We start from the raw sequence: 23,233 nt of genomic DNA on the forward strand, positions 1-23,233 counted from the left end.
TTTTTTATTTTTTTTATATGGACTCAAGAGTCATTACTCTATTACACGACATGAATATATCATGAATTGAATACGCTCAATACCTACCATTTCAAAGACATCGTGAGCCCTAAGGGTCATGTAAAGACCCTAAAAGCGTTCATATGGGGCAAGAAAGCCCATTTATTCTTACTTTTGTCTTATTTAGACTCAATTTCAATAAATCATAGATTTCTACACCCATGGGAATCGAACTTGGGTCCTCCAGTATGCGGAGTGGGTGTTCAACCACTAAAGCAAATGAGGTGGACCGAAACATGATGTTTAACCGGACCAAAAAGACCGAACCAACCCGAATGACTTTTAAGGGGTATATTATAATTACACATTTTTATAAGGACCATTCAACAAAAAAACAGCAACCCCAACAAAATATAGAAGCAAAAGTTTGATCAAACGAAGACAGAAGAAGAGTGAGAAGAAGAGAGATAGAAATCAAACGAAGTTGGAGAGAGAGAAATCAAACCCTAAGTTAGAGAGAGAGAGAGAGGGGAATGACAATGGAGAGAGAAAAGGAAAGAGAAATAGAGCTAGAAAGTGCAATGTACACCAATTGTTTATTATTAGGGCTTGATCCATCTATCATCGGCGTCGGAGTTAACAATGGTACTCCTCGTGTCGGACTTTTCCGACATTCTAACCCTAAATTAGGCGAACAACTTCTCTATTTCATCTTATCTTCTCTTAGAGGACCAATTCAATCCGCAAAAGTAATCTTTCTTTCTCTTTCTAGATCTTCAATTTTTCCCCAAATTTTTTGTTTCAATTTTCCCGGTTACTTAATTTATAGATCTTGCAGGATTTCGATAAAGTCTGGCCGATCTTTGATTCTGCACAATCCAGGGATTTTCGGAAGGTTGTGCCTTTACTATTTAATGATGAAAGTTGCTCTTTTTTTCAAAATTTCTGCTATATGTGATTTGAAATATCAAGGGAATTTTTTTTTACTGAATTTATCTGTTTGAGGGTTTTCAGGTTGTTCAGGGGATTATAAATGAGCTGGAATCACAAGGAGCATTACCCAGGAGTAATTCTAGGGTTTCTTCCCTTGCAACTTGTTGCGGACCCAGGTGGTGTTAACTTCCATCATTTCTATTAATTTTTCAGCTTAAATATGCTTCCTTAAACTGTTACTGTGGCATCTTAAATCTTGTTATTTGAGCTACTTTAAAAGTTTCTAAGAAGTGTCCATGTTGTTTAAGGTTTACTAATGAATTCTTGTTTCATAATCCAATTCACCGAATCACCTCTTTAAGTTGTTTAGGCGTGGTATTTGGAGCTTCAAAGAAGTGGGTAGCGATCATTTCTCTTGTTTTGTCGAGTTCAAAGAAAATTTCATTTATTCCTAAACTAGCTAATTGACTAAAAATTACCAATGAAATAACTACATTTATCTAATTTACTAATTATAACACCATTTTTTTAAAAACGAGTCGATAAAGCCATTAAATTGAGACTGATATCGGAATAGGCGTGACAAGTGTGTGGTATATAACAGTCTTGACACTGGACGCAACAGATCTGCTTGGTGTGATTCTTACAATTAGCATGACCAAAACTATGTTTTTGTTCCTACCATCATATAAACCATTTCATAGTCGTTCACATAAGTTTGGAAAATAGGGTCTGAATATTTGTAGTTATGGAAAGGAGCTCTCATTTTGTCTAAGTTTCCAACTCATGTTCGACAAATTCATTTTGGTTTAGACAAGAATGTGGAATTCCAGGCGAAATGTCGAAAGTAATTTATTGATTTTCAAGGGTTTAGTTTTCCTTTGTAGTCGGTTATGCCTACTGCACTCAGCACTCTTTTGTTGTGGTAGTGTTAACTAAACTTACTTACGTTGTTTCGTGCGTGCAGATTTGTTGAGCTTTTATGGCAACTGTCTATGCATGCTTTACGTGAGGTTCACAGACGAACATTTGCAGCTGATGTAGCTTCTAATCCGTTGCCTGCGTCACTGACAGACGTGGCTTTCTCCCATGCAGCTACGTTGCTTCCTGTGACAAAGGTATTCTAAAATCTGATATCATATTTTTCTTTTCCCCGGCGAGCAGTTATAATCTTTTTCCTTGCCGTTCTCAAGTTGTTTAGCTGTTAGGAACTACTCCTTTTTCGAAGATATATAGTTGAGAAATAATACTTTGTAATGCAAGTACTACAGAAGTGGGTACTGGTTCCTCTAGTATGTAGGAAATAGTAACCGAAACTACATGGCCCTTAATGCTTGCTGTGACATTTTTACTCACTATTTCACTGTAAATTCTTCACAGCATTTTTACCTCTGACTTGATCACATTATGTTAAACAGGCTAGGATAGCACTAGAAAGAAGGAGGTTTCTGAAAAATGCAGAGACTGCTGTACATAGACAAACCATGTGGTCAAACTTAGCACATGAAATGACAGCTGAGTTTCGTGGTCTTTGTGCAGAAGAGGTAAAATAGCTTCTATCATGTACCTTTTAGTGGATGTATTTTCGAGATCAAATATTTGATACATTACACTCTTTCCGGACTCCTCCATCTCAGGCTTATTTGCAACAAGAGCTGGAAAAGCTACAAGATTTGAGAAACAAAGCGAAGTTGGATGGTGAATTATGGGATGACCGTGTCTCTAGTTCCTTAGGTCAAAACTCACATTTAGTTTCCAAAGCAACCCGCTTATGGGAGTCTTTGTTGGCTCGTAAGAGTAAGTACGGACTTGTGTTTTTCATTCCTACTGTTTTATATTGGTAGTTTAGTATGAGGTTCCTGGTTTAGTTTCATTATCTGCTGTAGTTGCAACTCCGTCAAGAGAAATTTAGACTTGACTGGGGAAAGTAGACTCTTAGGTTTTACACAGATAAGAAACAAAATAACTATTGACCACCAAATTCTTTTTCTGAGTGAAGGCAAAAGAATCATAATATCCAAGACGAGGAGACCCATAGGATTGCGCTTCGCCTTTACTACCTTTCAGCAGAAACACATTCTCGGTCAAGTGCAGTAATGCTTTCTGCTGTCTAATTTTTCTTTACTCTATACAGGTCAACATGAAGTTCTTGCTTCAGGCCCGATTGAGGATTTGATAGCTCACCGTGAACATAGGTAATGCTCTTTTCTAGCTTCTCGTTTTATACTTCCTGTCATCAGAATGTACCTTAGCTAGTCTGCTCCTGTAATTTTCAAATTAGGTATCACACCTCGGGATCATCCTTGCTTGCAGCGATGGATAAAAGTTCTCAAGTTCCCTCTATGAACTTCTTTTTTTCTTACTACTGCTAATCAAATTAATCTTATCTACTGTGGAATTACAATTTTCATTCAGGTATCGCATCTCCGGATCATCTTTGCTTGCAGCAATGGATAAAAGTTCCCAAGTTCCATATTCAGATGTCTTATCTGTTCAGCCTGACGACATGACCCCAACACACGCGGATGGTAGAGAAGCAGTGAATTCTGTTGCCGACATGAATAATGAAAGACAAGGAAATAGTTCAGATTCAACTCAATTGCATGCAAATGAAGAAATTCTTTCTCGGGGGGATGACAGAAGTGGACGAGTTCATCCCACTGTTGATATAGCAGAAATTCTTAGGCGTTGGACTCATGCTTTACAACGTATTCATAAACAGTCACTTCATCTGGTATGTAGTTTTTTCATGACAATTAGCTATTGACATGTACTGTTTAGTCATATAGTGTATAATTTGGTTATTGTGAACAATTGAATTCTTTATCATGCTGGCATTGTGTGTGTTTTTTTTTTCTCTATGTGCAGACTGAAAGCAATGTAGTTACTATTGGATGTGCACAAAAGACACAATGTTTGTGCATGTGAAATGCTAGAAAATAGAAAACGGAGCCAGTAAATTCAATTTATTCAGCTATTTTCTTATATTCCATAATTGATTTCCGGAAATACGTCGTTAGAAAAAGACTTGGTCAAATCTGGGCCATCAGTTTGAGTGCTTTATCTAGTTATTGGACGATTGTTTCTTGCCAGTGCTTTTTTTTTTGAAAGTTTATTTATATATTTGGGCATGAAGTAATTAACTCATATAATGAACTAATAATGGCATATAGTTCGATGTACTAGAGGGTATACGCTTCTTCTAAATATTAATTAATGAGTATGAAGTGGGCTTTGTGTGGGTTAGATCACTGGTAAGTATTATTACCCAAATATATAAATAAAATCTGTAAATGAAAATAAGGAGGTTGTCAGGTTGCTGCATTGGTACCCGGTTGCCCTTCACTCCTCCCTCTGACTTCAGCCTTTCTAACAATATTTATTCGCATTATTTATTAATGAATTAATTGTAATTTTTGTAACTTGATGAGTAGAATGTCATAAGATGATGGTATTGTAGGCGAAGGCTAATGATGGAGAAGGTCCGGAACTTCTACGTAGTGCACATGATGGTGGTAGCAGTGGTCATGCTGAATCTCTGGCCGCAACCCTTGCAGAACATCGACAGCACGTAGCTAGCATACAGGTAAATTGAGTGGTGTCAGACTGTTGTTGTGTGATACTTCTAGCTCGACCAGCTTGGCGTAGTTTATAACAAGTTTGTGCTTTCAGTGCCAAGGGCGAAGACACATTAGTGCTTTGTGTTTCTCCTTTGTCCATATCCTCTTTGTAATATGAAGTGTTTTCCCTTCTTAGAATTCCTCTTTGGCTCAATTTTTGGCCTTCCAGCAATTTGTTTGTTAGATGATACTGTGGTAGGTTAGTTTACTTGGTTGAACCGTTGTCAGTGATGTTTGTAGTCTGTTAGAGTGTTATTCTTAATATTGAAATAAAGCAAAATTTCTGCTTTTTAGGTGCTCATTGGCCAACTGAAAGAAGTCGCCCCAGCAATACAAAGATCAATTACGGAGCTCACGGAAGAAGTGAACTCTATATCTTCAACTCTACCTCCAATGACCAAACACCTTGGAAGGTCTACTTCACCAATCCAGGCACACAGTAGTGGAAGGACAGTGGTGAGTGGCTCCATAACTGAAAATTTTCAAGTCAAATATCCACTGATTCTGTTGCTGTATACGCTCAGTATTGGAACAGTTTCAGCATTAAAAATGATTGGAATTCTTGAATTAAACAGGAAAATAGCACCGACGAGATGTATGATGTAACTTCAAAATTATCAAATATTCAGCTCGAGAAGGTTTCAGCTAGTTCTCAGGCCCTGAAACTCCCACCTTTATTTAGTTTAACTCCAAGTTCTTCTGGAAAAGGTGGAAATGCTCAAAGACGGCAAAGTTTGGGTTCTCAAGTTAACCAGGTAGAAAATGTAACTGAAGTGAAATCTCTTGACCAGTCTCTTTCGAGCAACAATCATGTGGATAATTTACCACAAGGTGCGTGAGATTTTTCCTTCTCTCTTACATCCATTTCTGGGAAGTAGCATAATCTCTTAGGTTATATAGTCTTAAGTAATAATTCATGTTTCTCTATTTCCACAGGCAGTGATTGCTCTTATGTTCAGAATTTAAGGAGATCTGTTAGGGAGGCTGCTCTCTCAGTACCATCCTGCAATACGGAATCGTCACAAGACAGTCGTTCCTCTGATGGCTCAGAACATTTCTTTGTGCCTCTCTCAGGGAGCAGTGAATATTCTGTTATGAGTCCAGAACCAAAATCAAAACCTATTCAGGTTAGAAGCAAACGGCTTTTCACATCTCCACATCTTAAGAAGAAGGTTTCTGACGGTTCTGTTGCAAGCAATTACGAGGAACTACTAAATAACTTTGATGATACAAACTCCCTCCATGAGTTCGGCAGCCAAGTTGAAGGGTATCTGTCGACTCGCAGCTCAAACTATGCGGCTTCTGGTTCAGAGAGGAACTTCTTTGCCATGGAAGAAGATCAAGATCAGGTCTTTTCACCTCCTTTGCTGATGGATGCATCTCTCTTAGAAGATTCATACGAGGACTTGCTCGGTATGTGAATTTCTACCCTAAAAGAATTACTATCCTTTCCTTAGGTAGACATATCATATGCGCAATTTTTTGATATATCTTCCTTGTAACCCAAGGTAATACCATCATTCAGTATTTCCCGTCAATAAATTAGTACTTTGTCCGGTAGTTACTTCCGTGTTCAGATCTGATGAATTTTATCGTCGTAGTAGCATAAATTTCACCTCCTCTAATTGTATATTTGTATGCGAGTGTTCTCATATACAAATACACCAAAACCCAGCTCACATGTAATGAGTTGAAAATCAGCAATGGAAATGCTTGAGACAAGTGAAAACGGAACTGTATATCTGTAGTTTGATCTTAGTGAGAAAAGGGCTTACTATTTCATATATATGTCCCATGGCTCGGTCAAGTCAGCCGAATCAGACTGCTTCGATCTTTTTTTTTTGTGTTGCCACTTGCCAGGATCAAATTGTTTCTTCTTCTTTCTTAGCTCTTAACCTCCATAGCTCCTAACCTTAGTTGCTTTCTTCACTTTCATTTCCTTCTCGTTGTGTTGTATTCTATAGTTTTTCGGTTAGTGTTGGAGATGACATTCAATTTTTTTTTGTGTTGCAGCGCCATTATCTGAAACTGACACGGCTTTAATGGAGAGATAAGGGACATACATTCGACTTTACACGGCGAGGTTTCTCCTGATCCCATGTCGTCTAATTAGATGACTAGTTGGAGATGGATGGATAGATGTTTTTTGTTGTTGAATCTGTTTATGAATGCAGTCAAGATTATTAAATCTTCCATTTTTAATCATCTTTATTGTATTTTACATTGTTTGTGTATGATTCTCTGTCTCTGTCTCTCTCTGTCTCTCTCTCTCTCTCTATGTAATGTGGGGAGGAATGGGGGAGGTTGGTGAAAATGGAGGAAGAAAGCTAGTGGGTAAAAATTGGACCCACAAAGTAGTTGGATCTGTCTGGGTTGGGTGGGCCAAAATAATTTTGAACAGGCCCTTGAATCAAAGAATGAAATTTCTATTCTTACTTTGGGTGTGCCAGCCAATTGAGGATTTCAAAATCAGGTGTTTGAGTTTGACTCTCTCTCCTCTCTCTCTCTCTCTCTCTCTCTCTCTCTCTCTCTCTCCCCTCTCCTCTCTCATGATTCCTCCCACCACCAAGGCACCAACCCTTTCTTGGAGTTGACCTACGCAAACATTTTATTATCTTTTTCTTTTGGGCTCACATGTGGCCCAATAATAGGTGCGCAAATCGTTCACCCACTATTTATGTGGGTAAGAAACACCTACTCTTCTTCAGTTCAATGAGTGATTAAGCTGACTGTTTGATATGGTCGGGGTTTTGTTAACCCACTTTAGAAGTGGGAGTATAACCTCACTTGTGTTATTTATGTTTGAGAATTTGATAGGTCACCATTTGATAATGGGGCCACAATTTTTTTCTTTTTGATGAAACAAAAGAAAGAATTACTTTTTGATTAGTTCCAAATTTTGATTCAAAAACTTCATAAAGAGAACTTAAAAGAGTACATAAGTCTTCTTCATGTTTATCATGTAGTAAACAATTCTAATTTGTATCATAAGTCTATGGGAAGTTTTATAAGGCCTCCCCAATTTTGTTAAAAGGCCTCCCCATAAACCATTTTACTTGCTAAATTATCACTGAGGGGAGGCCTTTTAACAAAAATGAGGGGGCCCTATAAAATTTCCCTAAGTCTATATAGCACCTATAAACATTTCTTTCATCTTCTCAAATGCAGAGAGTCATATATTGGTTCTCCTTTTAACGTAGTTTAGCTTTCACTTTAAGACTAATTGGTTATTTTAGCGTCTGTATAGTGTCTAACAATTCATTTTATCCGGTTGACTATATGGCAGCGCATTTATCCGACCAGAAAAAGGATTGGCAAAAAGAGAAACAAATTTTTGACTGATTAAATCTGATAGAAGGAATCATGATCTTAGGGTTTAAATTTTAATATAAGACAAATATGGGAGTCAACTTTTCAATTGGTCACAAATTAGGGGGTCAAATTGAAATTAACCCTACATTAGTAACATTTTCTTTTGTAAATCTATGGATAAGGGTTGTAAATATTTCATTCTCTATATGGAATTGTTATAAATATGATAAGATATACTTTTCTGTTGGGTATTTGGAAAATCTATTGTTGCCTGATGATTTTATTCATGGAGGTTGATCATAAACCAACAATAGACACTATATTCATTATCGAACTGTAAATTGTGTTTTTATAGGTCTTGTTTTAATTGTTCCGGCTCATATTTTAGTGGATATTTTCATTCATTCTGATTGTACATGTTATCTAGATACTTTAAAGATTACAATAAGATATGGTGTTACACTCACTAAAATATTTCCATCATGGTTTTCACGTAAATAAAATCACCTGATATGGCATACATCGAACTTTCCATATTTTTACCTATTCTGAAACACTAGTTATTATATTATCTTTTATGTTTAATCACTTCCTAAAACTTCTTCGTCTCAAACTCAAACAATGAAGAAATAGAGAAGCGATACACAGATAGTTAGACACTGAAAAATTGTTTTATCAGTTTCATGCCTAAATCTCATATTCAATCATAGTTTTCACGCAAATAAAATCACCTAATATGACATACATCTTCACGAACTTCTTATATTTTTACCTATTCTGAAACAATGGCTATTATATTAGTATCTTTTATGTTTAGCCACTTCCAAGAAAAACTAGAACTTCTTCGTCTCAAACTCAAACTATGAAGAAATAGAGTAACGATACACAGATAGTCAGACACTAAACAATTGTTCTATCGATCAATTCATGCATAAATATCACAAAAGAAAAATGACTTGTCCACGTTACCTCAATGAAACATTGCTTTTCTTTCACTAAATTCTGTTCGCGTACATACAGTCGTGATAGTGATCATAAATAAAAAAAAAACGATAAACAGACACTAAACAATTGTCCTGTTAATCATTTCAGGTCTAAATATCACAAAAGAAATACGATTCATCTGCATTTCCTCGAACAAAATTTTCTCTCTAAATTCTGTCAGATCACATACCCTATATGGAAATCAGTGGGGGACATAATAGTACCAGGATGATGAGAAAATTGGAGTGTGTATTGTTACACTCTTTTGTAAACTTAGCCTTTATAGCTAATGTTTGACAATATCCATGATATTTGTTACCAATGGTGAATCTAAGGACTTTATTACACTTTCCCTTTTCTTCCTCCTTCAACTCTCTCTCTCTTTCTCTCTCTACTTTTTCTCTCTCCGGAGACCAAAACACCAAACACTACTAGATCATCAAACTCCTAAAGAAACAGAGTCTCTCTCTCTCTGGGTGGGTAGGTGGCTAAGAAAGAAAGGGAAGAACAACTCACAACTCTTTTTCTTGATTTTCGTTTTACAAATTCTCAATCAATCAAGAAGTAGATTCCTTTTCTTCTTCTTCTTCTTTCAGATTTCGATTGATACCCATCTAGTATCCAGCTGAGCTCCATTTTTTCCTCTAAGTAAGTACCCCAAGAACAAATATCTATAATCTACTTACTGGGTTTCTTTCTCTGTCTCATCTCTGGAATTTGATTTCATATTTTGATTGTTATTGTTCCTTTTTCTTCTATTTATCATCAATTTTGCTTAAAGAGATCTTTTAATTTGTTTGATCCAGCTTGAAAACTGTTAATTCGGTGAGAAAGAAAGTAGAGAGATAAAAGTTTGAACCTTTCTTCATGATGGAAGAAACAGAGAATACCAAAGAAGCTTGATGTGTGAATCAAACTAAGGGATTTTGATTGTAAGTGCTTTTCTACATTTGGGTTTTTTTATCTTTAGCTGAAAGATTAGATTTTGATTTCTGGGTTGTGGATAAGATTAGTAGATTAACTGAATAAGGGTTTCTAGTTTAAAGGGTTAGATCTCAAATTGTTGTATTAATTTCAGATATATTCTAATTTCTAATTTGCAGACAGAATCAATGGAGAAGTTAAGGTTGAATGAGTTTCTGTATTAGGGTTTTCTTGCCTGTGCAGAAAGGAAGATCTTCTTCTTCTTCTTTTTTTGTCTAGTTAGTTTGCTTTTGGGATCTAAATTTGCAAGTTTTGCAATTTTCAAAGATAGGACATTGTTTCTGTATCTCAGCTATGCTCAAACAGATATTGGGCAAATTACCCCGAAAGCCGTCTAAGGCGGCTGAAACTCGTCAACAGGGTGGAACATCTGTTCCTACTCCAAATGCTTCTACTAGTATCAAAAGCAATGACCAGGTTATTAGTAGACCAGGGAACAATAATTCAAATTCGGATCAAGGGAATAGACCTACCCAAATGATTAATTCTCAAGCTAATGGTGATTCGATCACTTCAGGGTACGAGGCATTGCCTAATTTAAGAGATGTTCCTAATGCTGAGAAGCAAAACTTGTTCATCAAGAAGCTGAAGTTATGCTGTGTTGCATTTGATTTTACTGATCCAACAAAGAACTTAAAAGAAAAGGATATTAAGCGACAGACGTTGCTTGAGCTTGTCGATTATGTTACTTCAGCGAATGAGAAGTTTTCAGAAACTATTATGCAAGAGATTATGAAGATGGTATCTGTGAATTTGTTTAGAACGCTAAATACGGCACCTCGTGAGAATAAGGTTTTAGAAGGTTTCGATGTTGAAGAAGAGGAGCCTATGATGGACCCGTCTTGGCCTCATTTACAAATTGTTTATGAATTCTTTCTGAGGTTTGTTGCATCTCCTGAGACAGATGCGAAGTTGGCTAAACGATATATCGATCACTATTTCATTCTAAGACTACTTGATCTATTTGATTCAGAAGATCCCCGAGAGAGAGAATACTTGAAAACAATTCTTCATCGTATCTATGGAAAGTTTATGGTACACCGTCCTTTCATTAGGAAGTCTATAAACAACATTTTCTATCGTTTTGTTTTTGAAACTGAGAAGCACAATGGGATTGCTGAGTTGCTCGAGATTTTGGGTAGTATAATCAATGGGTTTGCTTTACCATTGAAAGAAGAACACAAATTCTTTCTCGTTCGGGTTTTGATTCCTCTTCACAAACCAAAATGTATACCAATGTATCATCAACAATTGTCATATTGTGTTACTCAATTTGTAGAGAAAGATTGCAAGCTTGCTGATACTGTTATAAGAGGTTTATTGAAGTACTGGCCAATCACTAATAGTTCGAAAGAGGTAATGTTCTTGGGAGAGCTCGAAGAAGTTTTAGAAGCAACTCAACCTCCAGAATTCCAACGCTGTATGGTTCCCTTGTTTCGCCAGATTGCTCGTTGCTTGAGCAGTTCACACTTTCAGGTATTATGTTTTTCGGTTATTTCATTCTTACTGTTATATTCAATTTCCACTCTGAGTCTGGCTTTGCTCTTGACTTCAGTGGTGTTTGTGCCTGTGAACAGTCCTGCAATATCAAGTATAACCGTCGTATATTTTTGCATTTGATGTTTGTGGGTAACCCAACAAGAAACCTATTATGATGTGAAACGGAAGTTTCATGTGAAAGTCACTTAGTCCTGTATTACTTACCTTCCGGACCCGGAATATAACATGACACCTTGTTTGACATAACGGCTAGGCCTTTTGGGTTTGGCTCCTAGACTGGGTGAAGAACCTTCGGGCTGTCTAGGGCAAGCTCATTCTACGGAAAAACGTGTCATATGGAAAACTAGGCAGATGGGTCAGGGTGGTGCCTATATCAAGAATAATATGGTTGGTATAGAAACGGGTGGTGGTGTGGATGATGTGAACTGGTAGTTTCATGTGCAAGCCATTTAGTCCCATATTGCTTACAAGACTTTGGGCTGTAACATAACACCTTGTCTTACATACTCACCTAAGCCTTTTGGGTGGGTTTGGCGCAAAGATTAGCCAGGTGGAGAAGCCTGAGGTGGTCTAAGGCAGGCCTGTACTAAGGGAAAATTTTGTTCCATGTGGTTCTAGGCTAGTAGGCCTGGGTGGTGCCTAAAGCAACAACACAATATTGAAACGGGTCTTATATCATATTATCACAGCATTCTATTATCGTATTTTATCTTGTTTGATAACACTGTTTAATGGAGTTTCAAAAGAACAAGAATGAAAAGCAAAACCGATGTCTTCGGTGGAATTTCTCAATTCCCACTTCTACCTTGGGCCTTTTTCACATTAACGTGTTTCTGTATCTTCTAAATTAGCGGAAGCATGACCTACAATTGCCAACCGAATTTAGTATTGGCATACGCTATTGAACCATTTTCTTGCTTGCAGGTAGCAGAAAGGTCTTTGTTTTTATGGAACAATGATCACATTGAGAACTTGATCAAACAAAACCTGAAAGTTATATTACCCATCATCTTCCCATCACTGGAGAGAAATGCTAGAAACCATTGGAGTCAAGCAGTTCGAAGCCTAACTCAAAACGTCCGCAAAATCTTATCCGATGTTGATCCTGGTCTATTTCAAGAGTGCTTGCAGAAATTTCAGGAAACTGAAGCAAACGAGGAAGAAAACAACACAAAGCGAGAAGCCATTTGGAATCACTTGGAAGAACTTGCTGCATCACAAGCCGGAAAAAACTAATCCATTCTCGCTACTCACAAGTAGTCCTAGAAACATCTTCGGACTAGATAGAGAGAGAGAAATGCATCCTTTAGTTGTCTCAAGATTCTGAAATTTTTGCAAGAGTGGGCAAAAGGTAAGAGCAGTCGAAACACCCTCTTTACATAAAAATCATTAGACCCAAATTATGATTCCATACAAAGATTGTTGTATATACCGAATATGAAATGGAGTAAGCGAACTACTTCACATTCATAAAGGAAGAGAGTTTAGTGGTTGTGGGTTTTCAATATAGTTGATAATCGAAAGGAGCTTCATATTCATATTTCAGGTATGTATGATCAAATCCTTCTAAAACAATATTTACATTTTGATTTCTTTTGGTTCTTAAGTGAAAATTAGACTTGTTCATTCTTCATTTTAACTTATAATGTATACATTCACTATATTTTTATTTCTCTTCTGAATGAAACCATTGCTTGGTGTGAATCTTTTTTAGTTCTAATTTCATTCATAAGTTTTTGTTGCATCATTTTCTTTCGTGACTTCATATTATAGCAAACAAGAAAGAGATCGATATCTTGTTCCCATTGATACAGTAGTAGGACATTTGTAACGACTCAAGCCTTAACAGTTATTGATATTGTAACTGCTTTTGCTGCTCAGACCTAATCTTAATGGGTACAAGGTTATGTTTCCTTGAAACTTGCATGAATTAGTGTACTTGGTGTTTGATGCTTCGGCCTACACTTCCAATAAGCAAACTACCATAGGAGTGTGGCCGATATCTATAGCCTCCATCGTCATCATCTCAACCTCGTGTAGGTGATTTCTACGGATGGTTTTGCTTCAAATTTTCTATTTACGGAGACGTAATAGACCAGCTTACACACCCATAGTAAGCGAAAAAAAAATAGTCATTAACAATCATTTTTTGCTAAGCACAACCTTCCCATATCATCTGTTGCATCACTTCACTTGATCATGTAACTTCGATATCATCTGTTGCATCACTTCGCTTTATGATTATATTTAAATAAAAACAAATATTTTTTTTCGTCCATATCATTATTATGAATCTCCCCTAGTACGTTTTGATGGCACATGTTAAGTTATAACATTGTTATAGTCCTAACAATATCATTAAATGTTCAAAACTTGTCAGTGATTGTGTTGGTTCGACTCATTGTCTATTCAAAGCAGAAAGAAATTATGTAAGAATAAGTTTCTAAATGTATTCCATCAACCGAATATTGTTATGCTCATCAATGCGAAGTGGGAAGTGGTGTTCGTTTATAGAACACTTGCCTACCTAATGCATTTAATAAGGTGTTATTTCTGTTCCTCGTCGTCTACTGTTTAAACCTCTCTCATATTACTAAACGCCATAGTGTCATATCATTATTTTTTCATAAAAGGGTAACTTTCTGTCAAGGGATCCCATTTTCCGTTACAATGAATTTTAAGTGATAGATTTTAGCAGCGGTTTATAAAACCGTCGCGAAAGAAACAACAACAATAAATAAACCTTACGAATAGTATCGGCGTGGTTTCATCGGTCGGAAGTCATTCTTAAGTTTTGCACATGGACACTACTAATTTCGCCGTGGTTGTGTTATTTGCAAGTTGGCCGCTTCACGCTTCTTAATACCTTTAGCCACAGTTTTAATGAAGTGTGGGAACAAATATAGCATCCATGTTTGTGTTCGTTTTTTTCCCTCGGATTTTAACACATATCCACAAAATTAAACGTCGTGTTTTCCCCGTCACAAAATCAATATCAAGCGATTGTATATGTTCCGCAAGAGTTATGTTGAAAAAATGTTCTAGTTACTAGCAAAAAAACAACAATATTGAACAAAATGATAATTGTATCAATTTTCAAATCTTACAAAATGTATGAAATCATAATTTACATAACACAATAAATTTAATTATAACTAATTTACCACACCCCATTGACTACGATGGACTAATCTAGGTTACTCCTTTTCGGGCGATCCATCAATCGTCGAAACGAATTCTTGAAGCTCAAAATCAGATTCAAACTCACACATTTCATGTTCATCTAAAGTAACCCAAGCTTCAATTCCATCTCCAAATCTTGTATCAAAATACATGAAAACATTAGTTGCCTGCATATTAAGTGAACGTACCCAATTAGGTTTACCCCATCCAAAATCAGCTTCATAAAAAGGAAATCCACACCAACTAGTAATCATATACAATGTATCTCTACTATTAATAAATAATTCTTGTATTTCTTCCATTGATCTCAAATACCCATCTTCACTTTTGAATCTCTTGACATAGTCATCATCAACTTTTCTAATTGAATCCCTCAATTTTCCAACTAATTTACAGAATTCAGTCCCTTGTTCTTGATCTATTTCGATAGTAGTTTTCGCAACAGCACCACCAAGAATGTTACCTAAAGAATGTTTTGGCAACGGTGGAACCATTCTACCGCGTAAATTTACAGCAACATTCACCACAGAATCGAATTTCGTTAGCTGATTCGCCTTCGCTTTTGCTCTCGAAGCACAACTCCATAGTAGAGCTGAAACTACTTCTACCCGAGTTGGGTTTTCGATATATCGATCCACTTTTGATTTGAGATTATTTATACTTGAAGAATTAAACACATATCTCTTAGTAATGATCTTCTTTTCATCTTGTGAGACAATTTGTAATGGTGTTAACCCCATTGAAACTAATTGTTTCATAGAAGGAAAAATCGAAGAAGAATCGAAACTAGGGTTTGGGTTTTCGATATTATTAGTACTACAAGTTTTAGCCCATGAAATGATAAATGTACTCAATGATGAAGCATCTATGATTTTATGTAAGATAGATATACCTAATATTGATCCACCACATTCAAACATGTTGAATTGAATTGCTAGTTGTACTTCATCTTCATTATCATCACCAACCCTAGAATGAATTGGAAGTAATGCATTCATGATAGTAGAATCTTGCTCAAGATCAACTTCAAGAACTTTTGATAATTCACAACTAACTTTAGCTTCCAAAAAATCAGCACCATGGTCATCACAATGGATAATTAGGTTATCTTTGACAGTTCCGGCTAACGGGTAGAACCGCGTTAATGTTTCCGATAACGATTTCTTTAGTCGATCCGATCGTTGGGTATTTTCGACAACTATATTTTCTTCAAGGGTTGATTGTGATGATGGGTAAAAAAGAAGGATTTTTGTATAAAAATATGGAGTTAATTGATCTAAACGAGAGAGTTTGAAGGTTTTGAGGTGGTGGGGAGTTGAAGAAGATGGTTTTATTCTTTCTCTAGATATAACTTCAACCTTCATCTCTTCCATTTTTGATTTTCTATTCTCTTGCATGGTGATGAAACCCTAGCTAGCTAAGCTAGCTTCTAAGGTTATATGAATGCTTAGAAAAATGGGGAGAAATGAAATACCCAAAATTACTAATTTTTCTTTCCTTATTTATAGGGTGTGGAAATGAGTTGACCAATCTTGGCCGTTCATCAAGTAAATGATCAATAATGAAGGATGAGAAAGCGAAAGAGAAAACAAAATTAGTTGTTGAATTTATTTCATGTTGTCATTTTATGGGAGTTTTAAATTTAATATCCCATATAGTTGACCTAAATATATTTTAATAATTCAACAAGGATTAATGTAAACAAAATTCAAATATCAACAATAAGTATTTAATAAGTTAACATCTATGTCTAAGTTGTCATTCACATTTATTATTGATAAAACCATGATGTATGAATCGTGGACGCTAGCTAATATTAGGTATGAAAAATGCCAGTGAAATTTGTTCGACAAACTGACTTATATATTTGCAAATTATTGGACATTTAAAGAGGTTTTTTTTCGTGTTGAAAGGGACCTTTAGAGAGGATAGTCTTTGGGTTATAGTGATATTTGTATATATCACAGGAAAACCTCATATACATGTAATACAAATAGAAATGTTGTTTCGCTAACGTTATTCTTTTGCGATAGAATTTGCAATAGTTCTAAAACAGTGTCTTTGAAGGTTTATACGATCAATAGTGGTTATAAAAATTTGTTGAAACCCATGCCCAGAGGGTTGTAAAGGCTCTGTTATTATCGGTGAAAGTTACCAGCATTCGAAGATAAAATATGGTAGGGAACAAAAAAGATCAGGTAGATCCGGGCATAAATATTATTTAATCTATCGTTATGATGATTCTGATCCACTGAATTGCGAATTACAACAATCCTTTTAAAATTTCTGTCTAAAATGTACATAGTTTTTTTGTTCACTACTAGCATTACTTTGGGAAGAGTCCTTTTTTCTAATTCTATTTTATTCTAGATAACAACTTTACCTTTTATTGAATAAATCATGATTTTTGTCTTTGGGTTTTGTTTGGCCGGCAAAAACTATCAAAAAAGTCAATAAACAATAAAATACAAAATAAGTAAAATCTCCGATCTTAATATTAACTCCCGTATTAATAAATTAATTTTGAATGACAAACGATTACTCGAACTTTCCACACGTTTTTCTGACTTGTTACCTTAACTTTTGATATTTCCAAAGGCTAAGAACCATATAAGCAAAAATGAGAGATTAAGATAAAAAAAATGAAACAAATTTCAAGCTATTGGTTTACCAGGATATTCTAAACCACTAGAATCTTTAGTTATATTTTTTCAAATTGAAATGGGGGAAACTTATAATCTTTCTAAATATTAAATTGAAGTGTAGAAAAGGATTAGGAACCAAAATAAATTAAATGTGACGTGGATAGCAGTATCGGTTGGAATAATTCCACAATTGTTGTGGTTTAGGGAGGAATAAGTAGAAAAAAACTTGACGTGTGTAGTTAGTGTTCTCGATGAGAGAGGCGCAAACCCACCCAACACTAGTACCAAAGCTTATTACAAAACAAATTTCATTCCAGTAGTCTATTGAAGTTAAATGCCAACATGTGATGGGAGACCCTTCAATAATTCCAATTGATGGAGGATTAAGGAAGAAGGGTTAATATGCCGTTGGTTCATAAGTATAAAAATACTATCACTTCTTGAGCTAGCTTAAACTCGAATTGTATTAGAATATTTGATAACAACACTTATTAACAAGGTAAGCTATTGACTTTCAACAAAAAAAAAATGGTAAGCTTTTGAAGAACTTTTTTCTTTTTCTTTTTTCCGTTGAAGGAGCTTTTGAAGAACTTGCCCCTTGAAAGTAACCTAAAATTCTTGAACTTTATTTTAAGATATTCACAAATGAACCCAAATTTTGAGTGGACTTAAAAAAAAAATCAACAATTTTGGTATATTTAAACAGTATATCACAAATTAGGGAGACAAAATTAGGCCAAAAACATTTTTGGTGGTTACTCGTGTCAGCTTTCTCATTTCTATATCTCCAAGTGTGGTTAGCAAAACAACTTTTTCCAATTCACAAAACGTCCCGCTATTGACACTTGAAAAAGTAGCTTTTAAGGTCTGGTTGCTTTGATTAATCACTTTTTTTTTTTTGTTGAAATCTTTGGTTAATCACTTGAATACTGATATTATATATTTAGAGCTATGAAGCTAGACCAGTGAGTTATCATCCATTCTTCAAAGGATAACTACTTTCAAGCCCATTTAGAATGGGCTTGAGAAGCCTTTAGCATGAACTAGCCACGTAGCCATCGCATTTGGTGAAGATGACCAAAGTAGAGACAATATCAGTAACTATTGTGACTCACGTTACGAAAGACGTCCCAAACCAAAGAAGACTAGATATTCACAAGTTAGACAATATTATAGTTTCACATGCAAGTTTAAGCCTTTTATGTCTAACCTTGTACGCAACCGAGAAATCTTTCCCCCTACCGAAATTTTGGCATGACCCATTTACTTATGTTTGGCCTAGTCTTATAAAGGATTGTTATCAATATAAAGAAATATCATATTTTCAGATTTGGAAAAAGAGTTAGAGCGGTTGAGAGCTAGGATTTTAATTAGTTACAATTACTAGAACCCTTGAGAAATCTCCGTAATTGTTTTTCACTCATAGTGAAAATCATTGCATCACTTTTCATCATAGAGTAGATTTCACCAACCGAACTACGTAAATTTCATGTGTTCTATATGACCGTTTACTTCTATTGTTGTTTTTCTTGGTTAGTTTACTTATTCTTCGTCATAACACTGCCCACATCTCATCTTCATCAACATATAGACACAGGAAAAAAAACCATAAGAGACTGAAATCATCATTGAATAGCGAAGAATCAATTGGAAGTAACAATGACGATATTCAGAGTGGTTCCATGTCTTGTAGTACTTGTTTAATAGCTTAAGAAAATTCTAGTGCCATTCTTCTATATTACTCATCTCTGAACTTCAAACAAACTCTTAGGTTTTTGAGACTTCATTCCAATGAGTAACTTCATGTTTTGTTCAAGGACTAACCAATCGTCTAGCCTTAGTTCAACTACTTGGGTCTGTTGATTATGTAGCTTCTGCAGTGAAATTCGAAGTCGTCTTTCACGGGCAACAAGAGAGAAGAAGCTCCAAATCTAGTTTATAAGATTTGTCCTCATACTTCAATTGGTCATTTTGCTGCAAATGCATCAATATTAGAAGCCTTTGAAGGAGTGAGTTTTATTCATGTTATATACTTGGGTACAACCATAATGGCGCGAATTGATCAATAGCCTAGTAACTCGCGCTGACAAACTACCTCATTGTCTTCGAATAACCGGTTTGGGCAATTCTATTGTCTATCTTCAAACTATAGGCGATGAGCTACAAGTTAACGCGAATAAATTTTGAATGCTCTGTTAGAGAAAGCAATTTGGAGAACCTAAGGAAAGAGGATTTCAAACTTTATATGGATGAAGTTCTTGTTGTGGATGGCATCTTACAACTTCATTGTTAGTGAAAGATAGAGGGAGCTCTAAATTGATTACTACAAATCATTCATGAACTATGAACAAAGTTTATAGTACTAGTTGAGCAAGATTCAAGTCATAATGGACCTTTCTTCTTAGGAAGATTTATACTATTACTCTATAATTTCGGCACTCTCGAGGTTATGTTACCAAAATACGACACGAAACAGGCAAACGAGCAAGTCGATCAGTGGGGAAGAAGAATGAGTAGGACAGTGTTCCTACCTTCACTCATTAAGATAATACCTAAGAACAAGGAATGGTTGGAGACAATTCAAGTTTGTGACAGTTATACAATTGTGGAAGAGAAAATTGCCATAGGCCCGCCCTCACTCTTATCGCCCCAACGGGCTACCGAACTGTGCAGTCTGAGACCCGCGGGGATGCAAGAGAGGAGTGGGCCTATGGCAAATTTTCAGAGTGCCTATAGACCCGCCCATATGTTGTTTGGTTCTTGGGTGGAAATCTAAACCGACCGATGTTTCATGTTGGAAATGCTAAAAGAGAAGTTAGCCAAGGTTCTAATTCGATAAAGATCCACTTGATAAAATCAAGTCCAACCTGCAGTCACTATCGGACCGAGCCAGTGGCTCATCGGGCTCAAAATCAAACCCAGCCCAAGACCGAGACATAACCCAGGTTCCAGCCTATAAGGAACACGTTGGAAATCTTGTTATAGGTCACTCTGCAATGTAAACAAAGTGTGAGAAAATATTAAAAACACAAATATTGAGGGGTTTTTGGTTAATTAAGTAGAAGATGAAGGAGATTTAAGTAAATTGATCTTCTCTCTATAAGGTCCCAAAAAGAGAAGATAGAGAGAGAAAAAAAAGGGAAGCCATGGCTGCTGTAGGAGGAGGTAGCACTTGTTTAGTTTCATCATCATCATCTCTTCACTCATCAACAACTCACAAAAATGGCAGAAGTTTATCCTACACTCAGAAACTTACCCTACCCACCAATAATCATCTCTCTGCATTTCCTCAATCTCAACTTTTCTTATCCTCCCAACCTCTCTTCTCTTCTAAATTACTCTCCAAAAAGAACAAAACCCATATCTTCCTTCCCCATTTAGTTGCTTCCATGGTAATCTCTCTAACTTTCTCTCTCTCTAAACTTTTTTCTCTCTGAAATTTTCACCAATTCATCAAGTTTGAACTTGTGGGTACAGGAAGAAATTCAAGAAACTTACATTATGATAAAACCAGATGGAGTTCAACGTGGGCTGGTATGGATTTCATTATTATTATATATTTCATGATTCAAAATGGGTAATTTTGATTTGTTTAGATGTTAATGGAAGTGGGTTTTGTTCAGGTTGGTGAAATAATTTCTAGGTTTGAGAAAAAGGGGTTTAAACTAACAGGGTTAAAGCTTTTCCAATGCCCTAAAGAATTAGCCGAGGTTTGTTCCTAAATAACCCTAATTCACTTTCTTCTTTATTGAAAGGTTTCAACTTTTTTCTCATACTAGATAGAGAAAAGAAGGACAAAAAATGGGTTGATTTTACTTTTCTCTTTTGATGATTGGTTTTCTGGTTTTTATGTGGATTATAGGAGCATTACAAAGATTTAAGTTCTAAGCCATTTTTTCCAAGTTTGATTGAGTATATAACTTCAGGACCAGTTGTTTGTATGGTATGATTCTTTTTCTATCCAAATTCAGATTTTGAATTTCATTGAATCTTGGTAGTATTAGTTGATTTTATATCATGTAATTCTCTGTTTCGAAAGGCTTGGGAAGGTGTCGGTGTTGTTGCTTCTGCGCGTAAGCTTATAGGAGCGACGAATCCTCTTCAAGCTGAACCTGGTACCATTAGAGGAGATCTAGCAGTTCAAACAGGAAGGTTAGTTCTTAATAGTATATGACTTTTCAGTGTATTACTGTGGGGTTTTGCTTAAGTTTAGTTAGTTTATATTTTACTTTTCTTGGTTGCTTTGAATGAAGTTTAACGATGAAGTTTTGGACAGGAATGTTGTTCATGGAAGTGACAGTCCTGAGAATGGCAAGCGAGAAATAGGTAAGGCTTTACTAAGTATTCATTTACGCTGATGAAATGTCAATCGGGTATGGAGATTGCTCACACGAGAGTATAATTAGGGGTCGAGACCTAAGCCTTAACAATGGCCAATATTGCCCTCGCTTTTAACACTCAGGCTTACGCCTTACGGCCAGCGAAAGTTCCACAATTCTACCCGAAAGGCCTCGGTACCCATTGAGCTTGAACTCAAGCTTTGAATGCTCTCCTAAGCGAAGTGAGACTATCAGTCTCATCTTTGTATGCTGGTTATGAATATCTTACACATCAATTGTATCAGTTGAATTGAGATGGTACCTTCTGATTTTAAATTCCTAATGTTGATTCCACCTCATGTTTTCTTGCAGGGCTCTGGTTCAAAGAAGGTGAAGTATGTCAATGGACAGCGGCTCAAGCACCTTGGCTTAGGGAATAATCTTCATCAGAACCAAGATATATGAAGATTTATAGAGTTGGTGCATTTTCACCATTTTTTCGAACATCTCTTAGTAGGATTTTTTTTATCTATTTCAGTATGATCTCAAACAATTCAATGGTGGAAAGAGAATAAACCATTGCTGGATTCTCTGTAATATTTCAAGAGTTCTGGATATTGTGATGTATCTAAGTTCCATTACTTTTGTTTCTCTGTGATTCAACAACTCCAATTCTATAGAGTTCACTTGTTTTAGTACCCTTTAACTTGTGCTTGTTTTTCTCTAATTGCTTGAATTCGGCTCGCCCCTTAGTCTCATCTAAATGTACTTGTTTTGGTTTGAAGTACAATATTCATTTTAGGTAGGGGTGTGCAAAAATAGGCCGAACCAATCAATCCAAACCGGTCCAGTCGGTTTTCAAACCAAACCAAACAACGAGTGGTTTGGTACGGTTGTAGATTTCCAAAAACCAACTGGTTTGGTTTGGTAAGTGGATGTAATTTTTAGGAACCATTAAAACCAAACCGAACCAGTCAAGTTCAATTATTATATATAATTGTATTATATATTTACATAATTTTTTCTAAAATATATCTATCATATCTTTGATCAAGTTCTTGCCAGAAACAAGAATAACTACTACACATACAAAACAACAAAACTACTACAATATAATGTCACTATCTAGTATTAGATTAAAACAATTCATGTGTTACTAGCTACTATATAATATTTTGGTCGATGGCCTGCACATGTCTTTAATGTTTCAAATGTTTTTCGACGTATTATGTTAGTTTGATCGTTTCTCCAGGTTTTTAAAGAGCGTTGTCTTGATTTTATACGTCAATGTATGAAGAAAGTTTCACCGATTTTCATGGAGAAAAAATTGTTTTTATAGATGGTTTGGTATCCAATAGTATCCAAACCGCTTATGGTGTGGTTTGGTTAGTAACCGAACCAAACCACGAGCGGTTTGGTAACGGTTTGAAAAATCACTAACCATACCATGAGTGGTTTGGTAACGGATGACACCAAAATACCGGATACCGAACCAACGAACACCCCTAATTTTAAGTTTTTCAAACACGATAATATTATTCCTATCTCCCTTTTGTGTCCCGCTCAAATAAACCAAAACCAGCCAGTCATAGAAAGGACACACATTCTAAATCTTAACTCGAGTCAATTCAGATCTCAAATCTCAAACTGGAAAAATTGAAAATGATAATTCTGCAAAAGAGGAATAGTGCATCATTCTGCCCCAACATTAAACAAAATGAACATGAAGGTTGTACAACAAAGGATTTTATAA

General features: G+C 35.8%; 5 protein-coding genes across 5 annotated transcripts; 4 read left to right on the forward strand and 1 right to left on the reverse strand.

The window, feature by feature from the left end:
* Window positions 1-443: 443 nt before the first annotated feature.
* On the forward strand, window positions 444-6,787 carry AUG6 (HAUS augmin-like complex subunit). The gene is made up of 13 exons (XM_086669150.1): window positions 444-749; window positions 839-895; window positions 1,015-1,109; window positions 1,901-2,051; window positions 2,352-2,477; window positions 2,571-2,730; window positions 3,068-3,128; window positions 3,349-3,667; window positions 4,394-4,519; window positions 4,848-5,009; window positions 5,129-5,384; window positions 5,490-5,966; window positions 6,567-6,787. Exons 1-13 carry the CDS (start codon window positions 534-536, stop codon window positions 6,605-6,607), a joined length of 2,247 nt encoding a protein of 748 aa, XP_086525276.1. The 5' UTR covers window positions 444-533; the 3' UTR covers window positions 6,608-6,787.
* Window positions 6,788-8,946: 2,159 nt separating this feature from the next.
* LOC147547551 (serine/threonine protein phosphatase 2A 57 kDa regulatory subunit B' theta isoform-like) lies at window positions 8,947-13,037 on the forward strand. Its single transcript, XM_086669151.1, has 4 exons — window positions 8,947-9,497; window positions 9,656-9,781; window positions 9,953-11,309; window positions 12,258-13,037. The coding sequence occupies exons 3-4, from the start codon at window positions 10,128-10,130 to the stop codon at window positions 12,567-12,569; spliced, it is 1,494 nt and encodes a 497-aa protein (XP_086525277.1). The 5' UTR covers window positions 8,947-9,497; window positions 9,656-9,781; window positions 9,953-10,127; the 3' UTR covers window positions 12,570-13,037.
* A 1,364-nt stretch (window positions 13,038-14,401) lies between these two features.
* On the reverse strand, window positions 14,402-16,022 carry LOC147547552 (limonoid 21-O-acetyltransferse-like). The gene has a single exon (XM_086672382.1). It carries the CDS (start codon window positions 15,911-15,913, stop codon window positions 14,531-14,533), a length of 1,383 nt encoding a protein of 460 aa, XP_086528508.1. The 5' UTR covers window positions 15,914-16,022; the 3' UTR covers window positions 14,402-14,530.
* A 2,798-nt stretch (window positions 16,023-18,820) lies between these two features.
* LOC147547553 (GRAS family protein RAD1-like) lies at window positions 18,821-19,968 on the forward strand. The gene is given in 3 exon segments (XM_086665659.1): window positions 18,821-18,853; window positions 19,461-19,780; window positions 19,911-19,968. Coding segments are annotated over 3 exon segments (411 nt in total).
* Window positions 19,969-20,195: 227 nt separating this feature from the next.
* NDPK2 (nucleoside diphosphate kinase 2) lies at window positions 20,196-22,178 on the forward strand. The gene is made up of 7 exons (XM_086669371.1): window positions 20,196-20,553; window positions 20,639-20,695; window positions 20,785-20,871; window positions 21,024-21,104; window positions 21,201-21,313; window positions 21,438-21,487; window positions 21,853-22,178. The coding sequence occupies exons 1-7, from the start codon at window positions 20,308-20,310 to the stop codon at window positions 21,918-21,920; spliced, it is 702 nt and encodes a 233-aa protein (XP_086525497.1). The 5' UTR covers window positions 20,196-20,307; the 3' UTR covers window positions 21,921-22,178.
* The last annotated feature ends 1,055 nt before the right edge of the window (window positions 22,179-23,233 follow it).

This window comes from Eschscholzia californica, unplaced genomic scaffold (genome assembly GCF_041429995.1).
Source record: "Eschscholzia californica isolate CP2 unplaced genomic scaffold, dmEscCali1.0.p SCAF_3, whole genome shotgun sequence".
Taxonomy (NCBI): Eukaryota; Viridiplantae; Streptophyta; class Magnoliopsida; order Ranunculales; family Papaveraceae; genus Eschscholzia; species Eschscholzia californica.